Here is a 17,537-nt window from a genome sequence, read left to right as displayed (position 1 = left end):
AGTGGTGTTCAGATAGAAATTCCAAGAGGAGGTAGGGTCAAGATGTGCACTTGCCTCGTTGTCACCTTTAAATACCCCTTGGTCTTGCTGGGTCTGTCCCCCAGGTGTGACTTTGGGTCATGACCCAAGCGCCAGCCCCTTATTATCTAAAAACTCTCAAACCTTTCTGTCTGTAGACTACCCTCAGGCAACTCCATGCAGCCTTCTGACTCCTTCTCTCTTCCTTCTGTGGCACCAGCTAACTCCTTCCTGTCCCTTGCACCACCACATGATCCTGTCTCTCCCTCACACGACATCTTCCCTTTGCTGCCCCTCACACAACTGCTCAGCTCTTTTTCCCCACAGCACAGCCTGCAGACTGCAGTTGATTCTCAGCCAGCTAACCCACTCCTTTATAAACCCACTCTTTATAAAACACATCCTATTAAGGGCAAGGCTTTTCCCACTCTTTGGGAATTAGTCCAGCTGCAATTCATCAGGAGCAAGATAGCCTTCAGCACTATCTCTGTTCTCTTGACAATCTGTCCTCCCACACTCTGGGATTTCACAGGCAGCTCTGTGATGTCACAACCCACTCTGTCATGTCTCAGCCTTCTCTGTGACATCACACAGCTTTCTCTGTGATGTCACAGAGCCCTTATCTACGATGGCAGAGTCTTCTCTGTGGCCTCACAGCCTGTTCTGTGATGTCACACAGCCATCCTGTGATGTCACAGCCCTTTTTGGGACATCACAACCTGTTCTATGATGTCACACAACCAGCCAATGAATGTCACAGCCTGCTCTGGGATGTCACATCCTGATGTCAAAACTCACTTAGCATGTCCAACAGCACCTCTGTGGGCTCACAGAACCACCCTGCAATGTCACAACACCTTCCGTGATGTAACACAGCCACCCTGTAATGTCACAGTACACTCTGTGACCTCACAGCTTGCTCTGTGATGTCATGCTGCCACATTGTGATGTCACAGCCTGCTCTGTGATGTCACATAGTAAACCAGCAATGTCATAGCCTACTGTATGGTGTCACAATCTGGTCTGTGATATCACACAAGCACAGAATCCCAGAATCACAAGGCTGGAAGAGACTTTGAAGATCATCAAGTCCAACGCATGCCCTAACACCATCTCAACTAGACCATGGCACTCAGTACTATATCCAGTCTTTTTGTAAACACATCCCGGGATGGTGACTCTCCCACCTCCCAGGGCAGACAATTCCAGTACTTTATCACTTCTTCAGTAAAAGCGTTTTCCTAATATCTAATTGTGATAAATAGGTGTGATTCGTGCTGACAAAATTGAAACAGTAATCAACATTGATACTGTAATTATTATTTGGTGATAACAAAATGGTTAAAAAGTGAAATGCCAGGAAGAAGGGAGGGGAGGGGTCCGCTCCCCCCCTTTCTCCTGCCAATGTTCAGGACAGGAGGGAGTAAGAGATAACTGTTACTAAATTTATCTAGAAGAGAGGGAAAACTTGGGTGGAAATCAGGAACATGTTAATTTGATGAGAATTACTGCTTTAATGTTAGAACATGGTATTGGCTCATGTAATGTTAGTTTTGGCTCATACTATACCAGCTTGGTGCACATGTGTAATCCAAAGGGGAAATAAAGGACACCTGAGGAAGAGGAGAAGCCTTCCTCAGACGACTCCCAAAGAGTGGTGCGACCACCTACAAGGGATGGTGGCGCATGTGTGATGAAGATGATGATGAGTGTGGAAATACGAATGTGACAAATCGAAAATGGGAGGAGATGGTGATGGCACACAGCATAAAAAGGGGAATTGTAACTTGATGACCTTGTACGTGAGGTGGCAGGGATCCCAAAGCCCTTGCACTCCGTACCCCACGGTAATTTTCTTACTTATGCGTTATTATCAGAACTAGATTATTCCTCATTTTAACCAAGTTATATTGTCAATATTTTGAGTGTATTCAATTTTATAGATTCTAAACTACTTCATTAAAATTGCTGCTACAATTAATTCTGTTTGGTTTTCATTTGTGATTGGATAATTGGGCAAACATAACACTGGGGTTCCAGGGCAGGGCAAGGCTGGACCTGCCCCTTCCTCCCCCACACACAAAATGTTTCCAGCCAACAATCTCCTCCAGACTCTCACAATAGGCAGTGTTGGAGGTGAAATCCCAGTTGTGGCCATGGGCACCTGGCTGAGAAGGACAGTTCTTCTCCATAGGAAGAAAAGCACGGAGCCCCAGTGTTTGGAAGGCAGGTGAGAGCCTCACTAGGCCAAGGCCTGCCAGACTTGCCAGAAATGGCAGATTTTGTCTGGGAGCAATATTTCAATTTAAGGAATATTGGAGGTGGAATCCCAATCTCAGCCATGGGCACCTGGAGAAGCAGGACTGTTCTGTCCCATAGGAAGGAAAGCATGGAGCCTTCCCCAGGGTGTTGGGGACAGATGGAAAGTGATCCTTGTAAAACCACTGCAGGACAGATTTCTCCTGGCAATATTCCTTTTGGAACAATCCCTGGAAATAAGGAAATTGGGAGGTGAAATCCCAATTCTGACCATGGGTGCCTGGAGAAGAAGGACAGTTCTTTCCCATAGCAAGGAAAGCATGGAGCCCCATTGTTTCAGCAGCAGATGAGAAGAGACCCTCAACATGCCAAGCTCAGCTGGACCAGTCAGGCAGTTCATGGGAGGCAAAGGCAGACCTGTTCTGTCTCCCCTTGGCTTTATGGGACCCCATAGTGTCACAATGGCCGCTAGGTTCCAGAAGGCCCTGAAGTGTCACAATGGTCCCAACGATTCCATGAGGCCTTGCAGTGTCACAGTGGTCTCTGTGGTTCCCCAGGCCCCACAATGTCATGTGAATCCTCTGTTCCATGAGCCCTGCAGTGTCACAATGGACCCATCGTTTGATGGTGCCTGTCAGTGTCACAATGATCGCAACATTCCATGGAGCCACACAGCATCAGTACGGTTCCCTGTGGTTCCATGAGGCCCAGCAATGTCACAGTGGTCTCCACAGTTCCTCGGGGCCCCACAGTGTCACAACGGTCCCTTGGTTCCATGGGCCCTGTGCTGCTGCATTCCCCCCTCCCCTTCTCAGGCCGCCCTGCCAGCTGCGAAATGCTCCTTGGGCCTCAGCCTTGGCCAGCAGCCCCTGGGCTCAGCTCCTCTGGAGCTCATCACAAACACTGGCTGCCCCAGGCACTGCTGCTGCCCAAGGAGATCCTGGTTTCTTTAGGAGCAGCCCTGGAACTGCTTTTGTTCCCTCAATGGCACAACATCCCTGTTCTCACACTGCCAAAGAAAGCTGTTGATGCCGAGTGCAGCTAGGATGAACCATTGCTGGGACTGAAGCCCCTCTCTTGGGGCCCTACAAACAGCGCTCCAAAAGGAGCCCCTTGTGGAGAAGAACTGTCATTCCAGTCCAGGAACCCATGGCTGAAATGGAATTCCACCCCCAAAACTCCCCATCTATCCAAAGGCTGCTTTCTGACAAAAGCTGCAAGGACAGACAGGTCTAGCTTTCTTTGGCCTCTGGTGACAGCTTCTCATGTGCCTTCAAAACCCAGAGGTTCTGTTGTTTCCTGGCAATAGAAAAGAACTGTCCCCCTTGTCCAGGTGCCCATGGCCTCAAGCACTTGACCACTCCATAGGGACAAAGGAGCACTGTGCTCAGTGGGGTGGAGACTGAGGACAGAAGAGGAGAGCCCTGGGAGGGATTGAAGGGTATAGTGTTTGAGAATGCCCGTGACGTTGGAAGGAATTGAGAATCTGACTTCATGTTCTTAAAAGACTAATTTAGTATTTTATGATATTATATTATATTACAGAATGCTATACTAAAACTATACTAAAGAATAGAGAAAGGATACAGACAGAAGACTTAACAAGAATGATAATGAAAAACTGCTGACTCTTCAGAGTCCCAACACAGCTGGAGGCTGAACGGTCGTTAAGTAAAAACAATTAACATGAAGCCAATCAAACAATGACCAGTTGGTAAACAATCTCCAGACCACATTCCAAAGCAGCAAAACACAGGAGGAGCAAATCAGAAAATTATTGTTTTCATTCTTTCTCTGAGGCTTCTCAGCTTCCCAGAGGAAGAAATCCTGTCGAAGGGATTTTTCAGAAGATGTGACAGTGACAGAAGGGTGGTTTTAGAGATGGTGGATCCATTTGACATGGTAGAGAACAGCTGGAGAAAGAAAAGATTAATGCAAAGGACAGATGGAGAGGTCCAGACTGGATACCAGGAGAAAGGAATTTCCCTCCTAGGGCAGGGTTGTGGTGCAACGCATCCCCCAAGAGGAGCCTGGAGCAGCCCAAGGCTTTGTGTGGGCAGGCAGAGGCAGGCAGGAGGCAGAGCTGTCAGCAAAGGAAGGGGCCAGCCAGGTGGGGCAGCCGGGGCATGACGACAGCCTGCAGGGACAGAGGCGCAGGGCAGGGACACCGTGGGACAGCCTGGGCTGCACAGGGCACAGGGATGGGCAGCAGCTGCAAGGCTCTGACAGAGCCAACTTGGGCAGCGCTTGGGCCATGGCTGCTGGCCCTGGGCCTGAGGCCACGAGGGGACAAGTGACCCTTGCAGCCCTGGGGCCTCATTGCCTCCTTGTCCCTGCTCAGCAGCCTGGCAGGGGCCGCCCCATGCTCCTGCCCTTGGCATTGCACATCCCCACATGCCAGTGCCCATGCTGGGAAGAGCCCTGAGCAAGGAGGGAGGGACAGGATCTGCCTTGCCAGGGGCTGGGGCTCAGGCCTTGGCCCTTTGCATTCCTGAAACACATCCAGCTTTGCTCAGCACCAGGGACACCTTTGCCTTGCTTGTCCCCAGCTGTCATCACTGCCTCCAGTGCTCTGCTCTGGCTGGAGCCTGGGGACACTTTCTCAATCCTGTCCCTGGCAGGGATCTCTTCATAGTACAAGAAACTTCAGTGTTTCAATGTAACTGAGTTCTTGAGGGATTTGTGACATCACTGAGGGGGTTGTGATATCACAGAGCTGGCTGTGATGTCAGAGAGTAGAGTGTGAGGCAATAAAGAAGACACTGCCATCGTAGAGGGTGGCTCTGTGGCATCAGAGAGTAAGTTGTGACATCACTGGGTGACTGTGTAACATCATAGAGCAGGCTGTGACATCAAAGAACAGACAGTGACATCATAGGCTGACTTTGTGACATCACAGAGTCTTCTGTGACTTCACAGAGCAGCTGTATCACATCATCCGGTGACATCTCAGAGTTGGCTCTGTGACATCACTTGGGCTGTTTGACATCATAGGGGGCTCTGTGTGACATCACAGGAGGATGTATGACATCACAGGGGGTGTCTGACATCATAAGAAAGGTGTGTAACATCACAGGGGCTGTGTGAGGTCACTGGGCAGGTCACTCCACCCTGGCCCCCCTCACAGTTCCCCCCAGAGAAGTCCAATGCTGCTCGTGCACAGCAGGGTCCCACATCTCCCTGGGTCCCCCCACCCATGGTGCCGCAGCCTCCCCCAGAGGATGTTCCATGACATTGACCCCAGAGCCTGAAACAGGGATGGGAGGTTGGGGCCATGGGGGTGGGACAGGGGGACAGGGACCCCCCAGAAGCCTCCCCGAGTCCCTCAGGGCCAGAGCCTGGGCCAGGGCTCCTTCACCCTGTTACAAACCAGGGCTTGAGAGTGCTGAAAAAATCCCCAGCAAGGGATCAGCAAAAACCAGATTTAATATTCAGCAACAGCACCACCAAGTTTCTTGTCAAGAGCCACTCTGCTCCTGACTGCACACTTCAGGCAAAGCAAGGAAACAAAGCAACAACAAAACCAAACAAAATCCAGGCAACAAAATCCAAAATGAACTGAGAATTGTCCCTGTGTTTGTGTGTGTGACACAAGGACACTGAGGGCAAGAAGAAAAGAATATGGCCTAAAACTTAGGAGAACTCCAACTTAAGAGGACTTAAATTATACTTTGACCTTAACTTCTAACTTAAACATCTCAGTTTAGCAAAAGAACAGCACTTAACAATATTTAACATAACTTACAACTTATGACCTAATGATTTAATAGTGTAATAACACTAAACAATATTCAACTTAGCTTCTATCTTATTAAACTAAACTTAACAAAAGAAAAGCACTGAACACCATTTAACTTAACTTATTCCTCATGATGTAACCTTACCTACAAGCCTTACCTACAACTCAGCTATCAAAGGCACTCAGGCCCCTCAGAGAGCAGCATTTCTGCCCCATTTCCCCAGCACAGGCACTCCTGTGTGCACACAGACACCAAGAGTCAGTGCAAGGGGCCTGTGAGAAATTCCCCTGAGGGCAGGAAATGCTCCCTGTGGATGCTTTAGCATCTCCCCAGTGGGTGAAGGGTTGAGCCTGGAGGAGTGGGGGGATCGGCCCAGGCTCTGTCACTGTTCGGGGATCCCTGAGTGCAGCAAACGGGAGAGTTCCCGGCTGGGAGAGGCCCCACTCAGAGGGAGTCGCTGGCCCAGGAGAGCTCCAAGGGGCTCCTTTTGGAGTGCTGTTTGTAGGGCCCCAAGAGAGGGGCTTCAGTCCCAGCAATGGTTCATCGTGGCCGCACTTGGCATCAGCAGCTTTCGTTGGCAGGGTGAGAACAGGGATGTTGTGGCACTGAGGGAACAAAAGCAGTTCCAGGGCTGCTCCTAAAGAAACCAGGAGCTCCTTGGGCAGCAGCAGTGCCTGGGGCAGCCAGTGTTTGTGATGAGCTCCAGAGGAGCTGAGCCCAGGGGCTGCTGGCCAAGGCCGAGGCCCAAGGAGCATTTCTCAGCTGGCAGGGTGGCCTGAGAAGGGGAGGGGGGAATGCAGCAGCACAGGGCCCATGGAACCAAGGGAGCATTGTGACACTGTGGGGCCCTGTGAGACCAAGGGAACATTGTGACACTGTGGGGCCTTGTGAGACCAAGGGACCATTGTGACACTGGGTGGCTCCATGGACTATAGGGATCTTTGTGACACTGAGAGGCCCCATCAAACCAAGGGTCCATTGTAACACTACAGGGCCTCATGGAACTGTGGAGACCATTATGGCACTTAGGGGTGCCATGGAAACAAGAGGCCATTGTGACACTTTGGGACCCCATGGTCTCACAATGGTGCCAAAGGTCCATTGTGACATTGCAAGGCCTCATGGAACCATGGAGAGATCATTAGGACACTTCACAGCCTCATGGAACCAACGGGCCACTGTGACACTGTGGGGCACCATGGCACCAAGGAGACCATTGTGACACTGAGGGGACTCATGGAATCATGGAGACCATTGTGATGCTCTGAAGATTCCTGGAATAACTAAAGCATTGTGACACTGTGAGGCCTCATGGAACCAGTGAGACCATTGTGACCCTGGGGGTCCCCACATGACCAAGAGGAACCATTGTGATACTGTGGGGCCTGGTGAAACCAAGAGGCCTTTGTGACACTGCAGGGCTGCATGGAACCAAAGGTCCATTGTGACACTGCAGGGCCTCGTGTCATCAGCGGACCACTGTGACACTGGGCAACCAAAGGAGACCATTGTGACACTGCAGGGCTGCATGGAATCAAAGCTCCATGACAGAGGGGCCCCCTGTCATCAACTGTCCATTGTGACACTGTGGAGCCAAAGGAGACCATTGTGACGCTGCAAACCCCCGGGGTCCAAAGGTCCATTGTGACATAGCGTACCCTATGAAACAGAGGAGTCACATGACATTGTGGGGCCTGTGGAGCCACAGAGACCATTGTGACGCTGCAAGGCCTCATGGAATCAGTGGGACCATTGGGACACTGCAAGGCCTTCTGGAAACTAGGGGCCACTGTGACACTGTGGGGCCCCAATGAATCAAGGATCCATTGTGACACTGCAGGTCTTCTTGTAATCAAGGAGCCATTGTGACACTGTGGGACCCCATAGAACCAAGGCACCATTGTGACACTTCAGGGCCCCATAAAACCAAGGGAACACAAAACAGCTCTGGCTGGTTTGGCTTCCCAGAAGCCACCTGACTGGTCAGGCTGACCTTGGCATGTTGAGGGTCACTTCTCATCTGCTGCTGAAACAATGGGACTCCATGCTTTCCTTCCTATGGAAAAGATCTGTGCTTCTCCTCCAAGTAGCCATGACCAGAATAGGGATTTCATCTCCAAATTCCCAATATCCAAAGATTGCTCCCAGGCAAAATCTGCCATTACTGACAAGTCTGGCTGGCCTTGGTCTAGTGAGACTCTTACCTACCTTCCAAACACAGGGGTTCTCGGCTCTTCTTCCTATGGGAAAGAGCTGTCTTTCTTCTCCAGGTGCCCATGGCCAAAACTGGGATTTCACCTCAAACATTCCCTATTGAGACAGATTGGAGGAGATTGCTGGCTTGAAACATTTTGTGTGTGGGGGAGGAAGGGGCAGGTCTAGCCTTGCCCTTCCCTGCAAGCCCAGCACTGCCCTGCCCTGGAAGCCCAATCCCCCCAGAGCCTCTATCCCAGCCCAGCAGTGGCTGCCAGTCCCTGGCACAGCACAGGCAATGCCCCACAGCCACCTCTGCAGCCCCCAGCCCAGCTCCTGAGGGACCAAATGAGCCCAAGCCCCACCTGGGGGAAGGGCCCAGCAAGACCAAGGGGTATTGAAGGCTGAGCACAAGGCAAGCACACATCTTGACCCTACCTCCTCTAGGAATTTCCATCTGAACACCGCTGGACTCCAGGAGTTGGTAGCTGTGTATGTGCTTCTCTGAATCTTTTTTTCTTTCTCGCACTCTGTGTGTACTTCTTCCATTTTTGTCCTCTTGTGAATTGTGATTAAATTGAACAGGCTTAGAGTGAAGTTCAATGAGCCAAGTTAATGCTTTGAGAAGTGTTTTTTGTTGATTCAGTGCCATATTAAACATTTCGCCAAAGTTTTTCTGATTTTCTAAAGTTCCCAGTAAAGGCTGTTTTGTTGTTTTGAGCTCCGGAGAATCTCTTGTTGGTACAGAGTACACAAATAACTGTAATTGCTTTTAAATGTCTCCTTGAGAGAGTTTTTTAGTGGATGGGAGTCAGGGCTTGTCTGTCCTGCTTGGCACAGCCCAGGCAGGGCTCTCCCAGCCCCATTCCACACTCCATTTCCCAGCTGGAGCCGCTGGTGCCTCTGAGTTGTGCTGGCCCAGCCCCAGGGACGCTCTCCTTGTCTGCCCATTCCCCCACGGGCTCTGGCCAGGGATGGCCTCAGTGGGGGCTGCTGACATCCTCAGCAACTGTGGTGCCCCATGGAACCAAGGGTCCCTGGTGACACTGCAGGATCTTGTGTCACCAGGGCTCCATGGTGACACTGCAGCACCAAGGAATTCATGGTGGCACTCGGAGGCCTCATGGAGCCAAGAGGCCACTGTGACCCTGCAGGGCCTTGTGGAACCATGCAGAGCATTGTGACAGAGCAGGACCTGGTGTCACGATGGGGCCATTGTGACACTGCAGGGCCCCATGGATCCAAGGGACATTGTGACATGAAGGAGTCCCATGGAACCAAAGGGACATTGTGACACTGGGAGGCCTCATGGAATCATGGAGAGCATTGGGACACTCTGGGGCCTCATGGAACCCTGGTGACACCAAGTTGGCTGGGAGTGTTGATCTGCGGGAGGGTAGGAGGGCTCTGCACGGGGCCCTGGACAGGCTGGATCCAGGGACCAAATCCAACAAGGTGAGGTTTAACAAGTCCAAGTGCCAGGTCCTGCACTTTGGCCACAACAACCCCTGCAGAACTAAAGGCTGGGGACAGAGTGGCTGGAGAGCAGCCAGGCAGAAAGGGAACTGCAGGGACTGCTGGACAGCAGGCTGGACATGAGGCAGCAGTGTGCCCAGGTGGCCAAGAAGGCCAATGGCTGCTGGCCTGGATCAGGAATGGTGTGGCCAGCAGAGCAGGGCAGTGATGCTTCCCCTGTGTTCAGCACTTGCTGGGCAGCACCTTGAGTGCTGTGTCCAGTTCGGGGCCCCCCAGTTTGGGAATAACATGGAGGGGCTGGAGCGTGTCCAGAGAAGGGCAGCAAGGCTGGGGAGGGGTCTGGGACACAAGTCCTGTGAGGAGTGGCTGAGGGATCTGGGGTTGTTTATCCTGGAGAAGAGGAGACAGAGCAGAGGCAAGGCAGTGTCAGGGAACAGATTGGACTTGATGATCTCCAAGGACTTTTGCAGCCTAGCTGATTCTGGGATTCTCTCATACCACCCTTGGAGCACTTGCAGGATGAGCCCTGGGCCTCCTGTTCAGAAGCTCCAGCAGCCCAGGTGCCTCAGCTTCTCCTCCCAGGCCCAAAGCCCATCCTGTCAGTCCCGCAGAGCCTCTGCAGCTCCTCCTCATGGCCCAGAACAGGGAGCCCCACAGGCAGACACAGCAGCCCAGATGGGCCCCCCTGGCCTGGGCTGCCTCTGGCAAGGGAGCAGCAGGAGGCACTGCAGGAGCCTGCAGACAATTGCTGCAGCACTTGGAGGATGATCCTGCTCCCCAAGGGCCGTTCCCATGGTGCCAAGTCAGGAACTGCAATGGGGAGTGGGGCCAGAGAGGAAAGGGCAAACAGGGATGGGCTGATTGCAGGGGAGGGAACAGGGCTGGGCAAGAGCAAAAAATCTGTGCAAGGGAAGAGGAAAGGAAGCAAAGGTGAAGCCAAGGAAATGCTCAGGGCAGTTTGGGGGTGGCTGCCAGGCAGCCCTGGCTCTGAGCAACAGCATCTGCAGTGGCACAGGAAACTGCCAGCTGATGGGAACAAACTTTCTGGCTGACTGCAGAGGCCAGGACAAAGCTGAGTGCTTTCCCTGGTGTCCCCCAGCCCTTGCTGGCCCCAGGGGCTGATGGCATTTGTGCTCCCTCAGGTTCATGTCCCCACAGCAACAGCATGGGGGTGCTCCCGCCTGCTCTGTGCAATGCAAACAGGGGCTCCTGAGCCAGTGCTGCCGTGTCTGTGCCTGCAAGGATGCAGCACCTGTGTGAGCTGGGGGAGAGGCCAGGGCTGCAGAGGGGGGATGGTGTTGGCAGCTCCATGAGGACGCTCTGGGACGCTGCCCTGGGCTGTCCAGCGCACTGGGGATGGATCAGCCCCTGCTCTGCTGCTCCTTCCCATCTCCCCCAGGGCCCTTGCAGAGCACCAGCCATGCTGTTTGCCCCCAGCCTGCCCACGGCCACCCTGGGGCTGCTCACGGGGGTTTTCTGTGCTGAGCATTGGCCTGGGTGTGTTCTTGAGAGAGCCTGGGCAAGGAGGCTGGAGCCCCCAGGCCCTGGCCTGAGGCGTCAGCGCTGCCCCAGCAGTGCCCATGGCCTGTCCCTGCTGCAGACCCGGCACTGCCACCCCCAGCACTGTGCCGGGCCCCGAGAGCACTCAGGCCCTACAGCAACACCAGGGCCACCAGGGCAGCGGGGCAGGGCCACGGCAGCAGAGCTGGCAACACCAAGTGCTGCTGCTGCTGGGCCAGCACTGATCTGCCCCCAGCTCTGCACACAGACATTGCTGCTGCAGCTCCAGAGAAGGCAACAAAAGGGCATCTCTGCAGAAAACTCTGCTGGGAGATCCTTTTGTTCCTTTAAAGCCACTGAGAGCGCAGGCCCTCACTGACACAGTCTGTGGCCACAGGGAAGGTGGAGAGAAACAAAATGAGAAATGGCACAAGGAATGGCTTAGTGAACAATATGAAAAAAGTAAAACAAAGGGAAATGACCCACAATCCAACCAACAAGAAGTATCAAAGATGACTTTTATTACAAGTGATTTGCAGTAATAGGCCAGCAGTTTAATGTTTCTGAAACCATCCAGTCATCAGTGTCCACACTGCAGCCTTGAGCTCCTGGTTCCTCAGGCTGTAGATGAGGGGGTTCAGGGCTGGAGGCACCACCGAGTACAGAACTGACAGGGCCAGATCCAGGGATGGGGAGGACATGGAGGGGGGCTTCAGGTGAGCAAACATGACAGTGCTGACGAACAGGGAGACCACAGCCAGGTGAGGGAGGCAGGTGGAAAAGGCTTTGTGCCGTCCCTGCTCAGAGGGGATCCTCAGCACAGCCCTGAAGATCTGCACATAGGAGAAAACAATGAACACAAAACAGCCGAGTCCTAAACAGCCACTAACAGTAAGAAGCCCCAGTTCCCTGAGATAGGATTTGGAGCAGGAGAGCTTGAGGATCTGTGGGATTTCACAGAACTGGCCCAGGGCATTGCCATGGCACAGGGGCAGGGAAAATGTATTGGCTGTGTGCATGAGAGCATTGAGAAAGGCACTGGCCCAGGCAGCTGCTGCCATGTGGGCACAAGCTCTGCTGCCCAGGAGGTTCCCGTAGTGCAGGGGTTTGCAGATGGACACGTAGCGGTCGTAGCACATGATGGTCAGGAGGGAAAGCTCTGCTGAGATGAAGAACACAAAGAAAAAGAGCTGTGCAGCACATCCTGTGTAGGAGATGTTCCTGGTGTCCCAGAGGGAATTGTGCATGGCTTTGGGCACAGTGGTGCAGATGGAGCCCAGGTCAGTGAGGGCCAGGTTGAGCAGGAAGAAGAACATGGGCGTGTGCAGGTGCTGGCCGCAGGCTACGGCGCTGATGATGAGGCCGTTGCCCAGGAGGGCAGCCAGGGAGATGCCCAGCAAGAGGCAGAAGTGCAGCAGCTGCAGCTGCCGCGTGTCTGCCAATGCCAGCAGGAGGAAGTGGCTGATGGAGCTGCTGTTGGACATTTGCTGTGGCTGCACATGGGGACCTGTTCATGGAGAAAGGACAGTGAAGAGTTAGAGGAGATACCTGCAACCAAAATGAAAGCCATTTCCCATACACCCTCCTCTGTAACACACACGGACATGCTTCTGTGTTTAAGAGTTCTGAAGTTTTCTTTTTATTTTCTCCATGCTTCCTGGTAGTCTTTGATATCAGAAAGTCTCAGCATTTCTGCTGCCCTCAGGGAGAACATATCAAGTTCTGTGAGGCAAGAATATGAGTGGAGATTGAGGGGAGATGGTCTGTCGTTCTGACTTGCTCAGATTTTCTCTGGGCTTTAATGTTTTTCGGGTGGAGGGTCATCACCCTCCCATGTTTCCTTTTTAAAACTCGAAGGTACTTCTAAGAGCAGATGGATCCACCACAGCCCAGCTCCACATTTGTAGCCAAGGACTCACGTTGCTCATTTCACAAACCTAACAGCATTTTCAGTGACACAACACCTCTGCCTTTCCCCATCAATCTTATAACTCAGAGATGCTCCAGGACAGGTCTGCATCCTGGATTGAAGCTCCCAGATTAAACTGAAATCTCAGGGTGAATTCCAAGGGTCCTTCTGATGGCACTGGATTGAGGGAGATGCAGCTCCTTCCCTGGCTGCACTGACAGCATTGCCCAGAGCCGGGCACTGGGGACAGCGTCACCCTGAGCCAGCTGTGCCCCCTGACAGAGCCCCCAGTGCCGGGCAGCTGCTCCCAGCCCTGTGCTCTGCAGAGGGAACTGGGCCCGGGGCTGCAGAGCTGCCCCATGGCTCTGCTGCAGCTCTGCCTGCACAGGAGGGGCTTCACGCCTTGGAACCCCAGCCCTGAGAGCAGAGGCTTGGCTGGGGCACAGGAGGGAGGGGGCTTGTTCAGAAGGAGGGGCTGCACTGGAGAGGCTCCTGTGGACATCTCTAAACTCTCCCTGCCACAGCATTTCTGGGTTTTGTTTTCCCTCCTTCCCTGATCTTCTCTCTGCTTCCTGCAGATTTTCCTCCTGCAGGTGATTCCCTGGGCCTGATCTCTCCCTGCCAGCACTCACACCCCCCAAATCTCTGTGCACTCTCCTTGGCCCTACAGAAGCCTGCCTGTGTGCAGGGCGCTGGCTGGGGTCAGGTTGTGTTTGCAGCTTGGAGAAAGGACAGCTCAGACTGAGCCTGATGGGTCCAGCAAAGGTGATGCTGCTGCTGTCCATGGCCAGAGTGTCTGAAGGCACATTAGGGATCTGCTGTGAACCTATTGATCACTAAAAATAATACTTCAGATCTCTCAGGCACCTGTCAAAATTCATCACTAATAATTCATGATCATCCTTTCATATTTCTCCCTCCCTCCCTGCAATTCTCCAATAGTAGGAAACTGAATACTTAGACTTTGGAAACTTCTAATTTTTATCAAAATCCTTGTCTAGGAAATATTCTATGGCTGATCAGAACACCTCAGCATGTCAGAACTTCATGAGCATTTCACCTCCCCTGCACCAGAAATACCCAGAGTTGTACTCACAGGGTCTGTAGGCATTGGGATGTTCCAGCTGTAGGAGATCACTCCAGGAGCTGCAGCTGCATTGTCCTGCAGCCAGAGGTTCCTGTGCCAAGGGCTGGCAGGGATTCTGCCCCAGGCACTTCTCAGCACCTTCCCAGCCCTGACTGATTGAAGCTCTCTGTGCCTCTGTGCTGTGCCCGGGCTGGCTGCAGGCAGTGCCCCAGCCCTGCTGGGCTGGCAGAAGAGCTTCTCAGCAAGAGAAATGTGCTTTTCAAGCTCTTCTTGGTTACCAGGAGCTGCCTCTCTGCCAGGAGCCCAGCCCAGCTCAGCAGCACAGCCACAGCACAAGGACTTTAATGACCCTCTGGGGCTTTGTGCTCATGCCCTGAACATCAGTCCCTGAGAGGCAGCTGAAGAAACCTCTGCAGAACTCCAAGTCAGAATCCAACTCTAAATTTTCCTTCACTTTTAATGGGTCCCAGGGAGGGACACGACTGAGAAAGTGTCCCCAGGCCCTAGGCAGAGCAGAGAACTGCAGGCAGTGATGACAGGTGGGGACGAAAAGAAGCCAAGGCTTGGTGCCCTGGGGCACAGCAGGCTCTGTGCCACCAAGGGCTGGCAGGAGACACCTTGTCCTGAGGCCCTGGGGCCTCCTGGCACAGCCCCAGCCAGGCTGGGCACTGGCAGCCCCTTGTCCTGCCCTCAGCATCCCCCCCTAGCCCACATACCAGTGGCCTCAAGGATCTGCTGGAAGGAGTCCCTGGGGAGCCTTGCTCAGCAATGGCCCTGGGGGCTCCTTCATGCTCCCAGGGACTGCAGGGTTTTCCAAGGACTTTGGGTTTTGCTTTTGCCCTGGAGTCTCTGAGAGTTTTTTTGCAATCATAGCCTTCAATTATCTGCTTTAATTAGTCCCTGGAGAGGCTTTGTCAGTTGCAACATTCATTGGGGCTCATTATTACTTTAAGGAACTTCAGGTTTTTTTAGGTACTTGGTGTTTCCCTTTTGATACAGACTCTGTGAAAATTTCACCCATCACTGGCATTAATTATCTGCTTTAACGAGTCCCTTGAGAGCTCTGTGTTGATACTCAGTGCAGCTCATTAATACTTTGAGATACTCAAAGTTTTTAAAGTACTTTGGATTTTTCTTTCCCACACTGAGTCTCTGAGCGGTTTTTGTGCCATCCTGGCCTCCAATTCTCTCCTCGAAGGAGTCCATGAGTGGTCTGTGTTGGGGATGGAACTCAGGGGGACCCAATAATGCTTTCAGAAATATTGGGGGTTTTTTTCTGACTTTGACTGCTGGAAAGTTTTGTGCAATCTGCTCTGAGGCCCTGAGGTTCCAGGGCTCAGCTCCAAATGCACCACTGGGCTCATTAGGATCAAGCAAGTCCTGACAAACCATGGGTCTTCCCTGATTTTCCCTTGGTCTGGAACAGTTCATCAGGAAGTTTTCCTTTTACAGTTGTGGAGAAATATTTCAATGAGCTTCTAAGAAATATGTATTCCTGCCCTAAAGGGTGTCTTTTATTGCTGTTTATATTATACAAGAGGTGATTGCAATATTCTGTGATTGATATTGATCCAGGGTCTCTCCTAAGGAGGTCTGGCCAGGTCAGAGAAATTTTATCTTGAGAGCTGACCCTCGGTGGATAACCTTGACGCACATTCTACAACCTCATGTGAGAAATGGTTTTTACTTTCAAAAATTTAAATGTTTTTTTAAGACCTTATCAAAATACAAATGAAGACTGAAAAAAGAAAAGAATACAGTGCCAGGAGTAAAGGATTCAGTCACAATGTGCTAATCCACAAAATGTATGTTCTGTCTTGTATACCTCTAGCTCCTCCCAAAGTCTTTTCAATCAACTCCTTCTTTGCTGTCCAGTGGTGGAGATCACTTTCTTACAGCTTGATTGGAGGTCAGGTGCTGCCATAGTAAGAAGCCCACCCTCCCAAATGCCCCAACTACTGAGGCCATCCTGTGATAACAATGCAAGGGGGAGGGGAAAGATAACTATACATCTACACAACTTCTCTGTACCTATATTTAATATTCACCCCTCAGTTGTGAGAGTCAACCATAGGATTACTCATCTATAACAAACCCCCCTTTTCTTTTTCTAGAAGTCATTTTGCTCAAACAATAAAGTCAAAAATTTTCTCTCTCTCTTGAATGAGTCATCCCAGCATCTGTTGATGTGGGCAAGGACAGTTGGAACAGGAGAAAAAAATCTCATGTTTTCCTTAGACACACTAATTTGGAATGGACAAAAGGGCATCACAGAGGTCCAGTATGGCTTTGACTCCCATCTACCGTGCCTATGTGGTTGCTGCCTATAGTCAGTATATCTTAGGGGTGAGTACAGAGGCTGACTCGGTCCTGCCCTCTAGTCCCTGTTGTATTAAAAGACAGCTGAGGAATGATAGAGGTCCAGTATGGCCTTTTGTCCCTACCTTACCATGACTAGAGGGTTCCTACCTGCAGCAGGGTTTTGGAGCCTTCTTGGTAGCAAACAAAGGGGCCAACCTGGTCTTGCCCTCCTTCCTTTGTCTGATTTTCCTAAGGAAGCTGTCCCATTACCTTTTACAGTCTCTTGTGTACTTCCCCTCACCAGATGCTGGTAATTCTCACTCATGAAAACAGGAAGACAGTTCTCAAGCTGGTTGGTGGAAGCTTGACTCTACTTTTTGGGTGTCGTGGTGTTTTTCTGGTTGTCTTTCAGTCTCTGCTTGAGAGTCAATCTTGTTTCCCCTGGCCTGGATGTTATAGTCCACTCTTTGGGTTCTTCTAGTGGGCCTTTGATGCTGTTGCCATGAGTCCATCCCCGCTCTGCAGTTTGCATGGCTGATTCCATGGTGAGCAGTAGCTGAAAGGGACCTTCCCACTGAGGAGTTAGAGGCTGATCTCTCCATGACTTAATCATCCCCCAATCCCCAGGATTAATCTTATGGATTCTGAAATCCAGGGTGGTAGTTTGAGGAATTGCCCCTTTATGTCTTAGCCCTTCTAAGGTTTGTGCTAGAGACAGAACATATTTCTTGGCATTGGTTTCCCCTTCCTCACAGGGGGCAACCTTCTGGGGTGAGGTCAGGAAGGGTAACCCAAACATCATTTCATAGGGTGAGATGCCCAGATCTGACTGGGGTTGGGTTCTAATTCTTAATAAGGCCAAAGGGAGACATTTGATCCATGACATTCAGGTTTCAGTCATTAGCATAACTAGAGCTCTTTTCAGAGTTTGATTCATTCTCTCAACCCGACCGGAACTCTGTGGATGCCATGGGGTGTGTCACTCCCATTTCATTCCCAGGGGTTGAACAACTTTCGGCAATATCTTCGATGTGAAATGAGTTCCCTGGTCTGA

The 17,537-nt window shown here is 51.8% G+C and overlaps 1 protein-coding gene and 2 pseudogenes across 1 annotated transcript; 1 reads left to right on the top strand and 2 right to left on the bottom strand.

Annotated features, from left to right (window-relative positions):
* The window catches only part of LOC119696322, a 2,199,709-nt pseudogene that overhangs the window by 1,071,342 nt on the left and 1,110,830 nt on the right, over nt 1-17,537 (top strand).
* The window catches only part of LOC119696323, a 1,148,804-nt pseudogene that overhangs the window by 1,019,709 nt on the left and 111,558 nt on the right, over nt 1-17,537 (bottom strand).
* Nucleotides 11,699-14,352, bottom strand: LOC119696376 (olfactory receptor 14J1-like). The gene is made up of 2 exons (XM_038126091.1): nt 14,192-14,352; nt 11,699-12,693 (listed from the first exon to the last, which is right to left on the bottom strand). The coding sequence occupies exon 2, from the start codon at nt 12,668-12,670 to the stop codon at nt 11,741-11,743; it is 930 nt and encodes a 309-aa protein (XP_037982019.1). The 5' UTR covers nt 12,671-12,693; nt 14,192-14,352; the 3' UTR covers nt 11,699-11,740.

This window comes from Motacilla alba, unplaced genomic scaffold, assembly GCF_015832195.1.
Source record: "Motacilla alba alba isolate MOTALB_02 unplaced genomic scaffold, Motacilla_alba_V1.0_pri HiC_scaffold_28, whole genome shotgun sequence".
NCBI classification, from domain to species: domain Eukaryota; kingdom Metazoa; phylum Chordata; class Aves; order Passeriformes; family Motacillidae; genus Motacilla; species Motacilla alba.
This window is presented reverse-complemented; position numbering and strand designations above follow the sequence as displayed.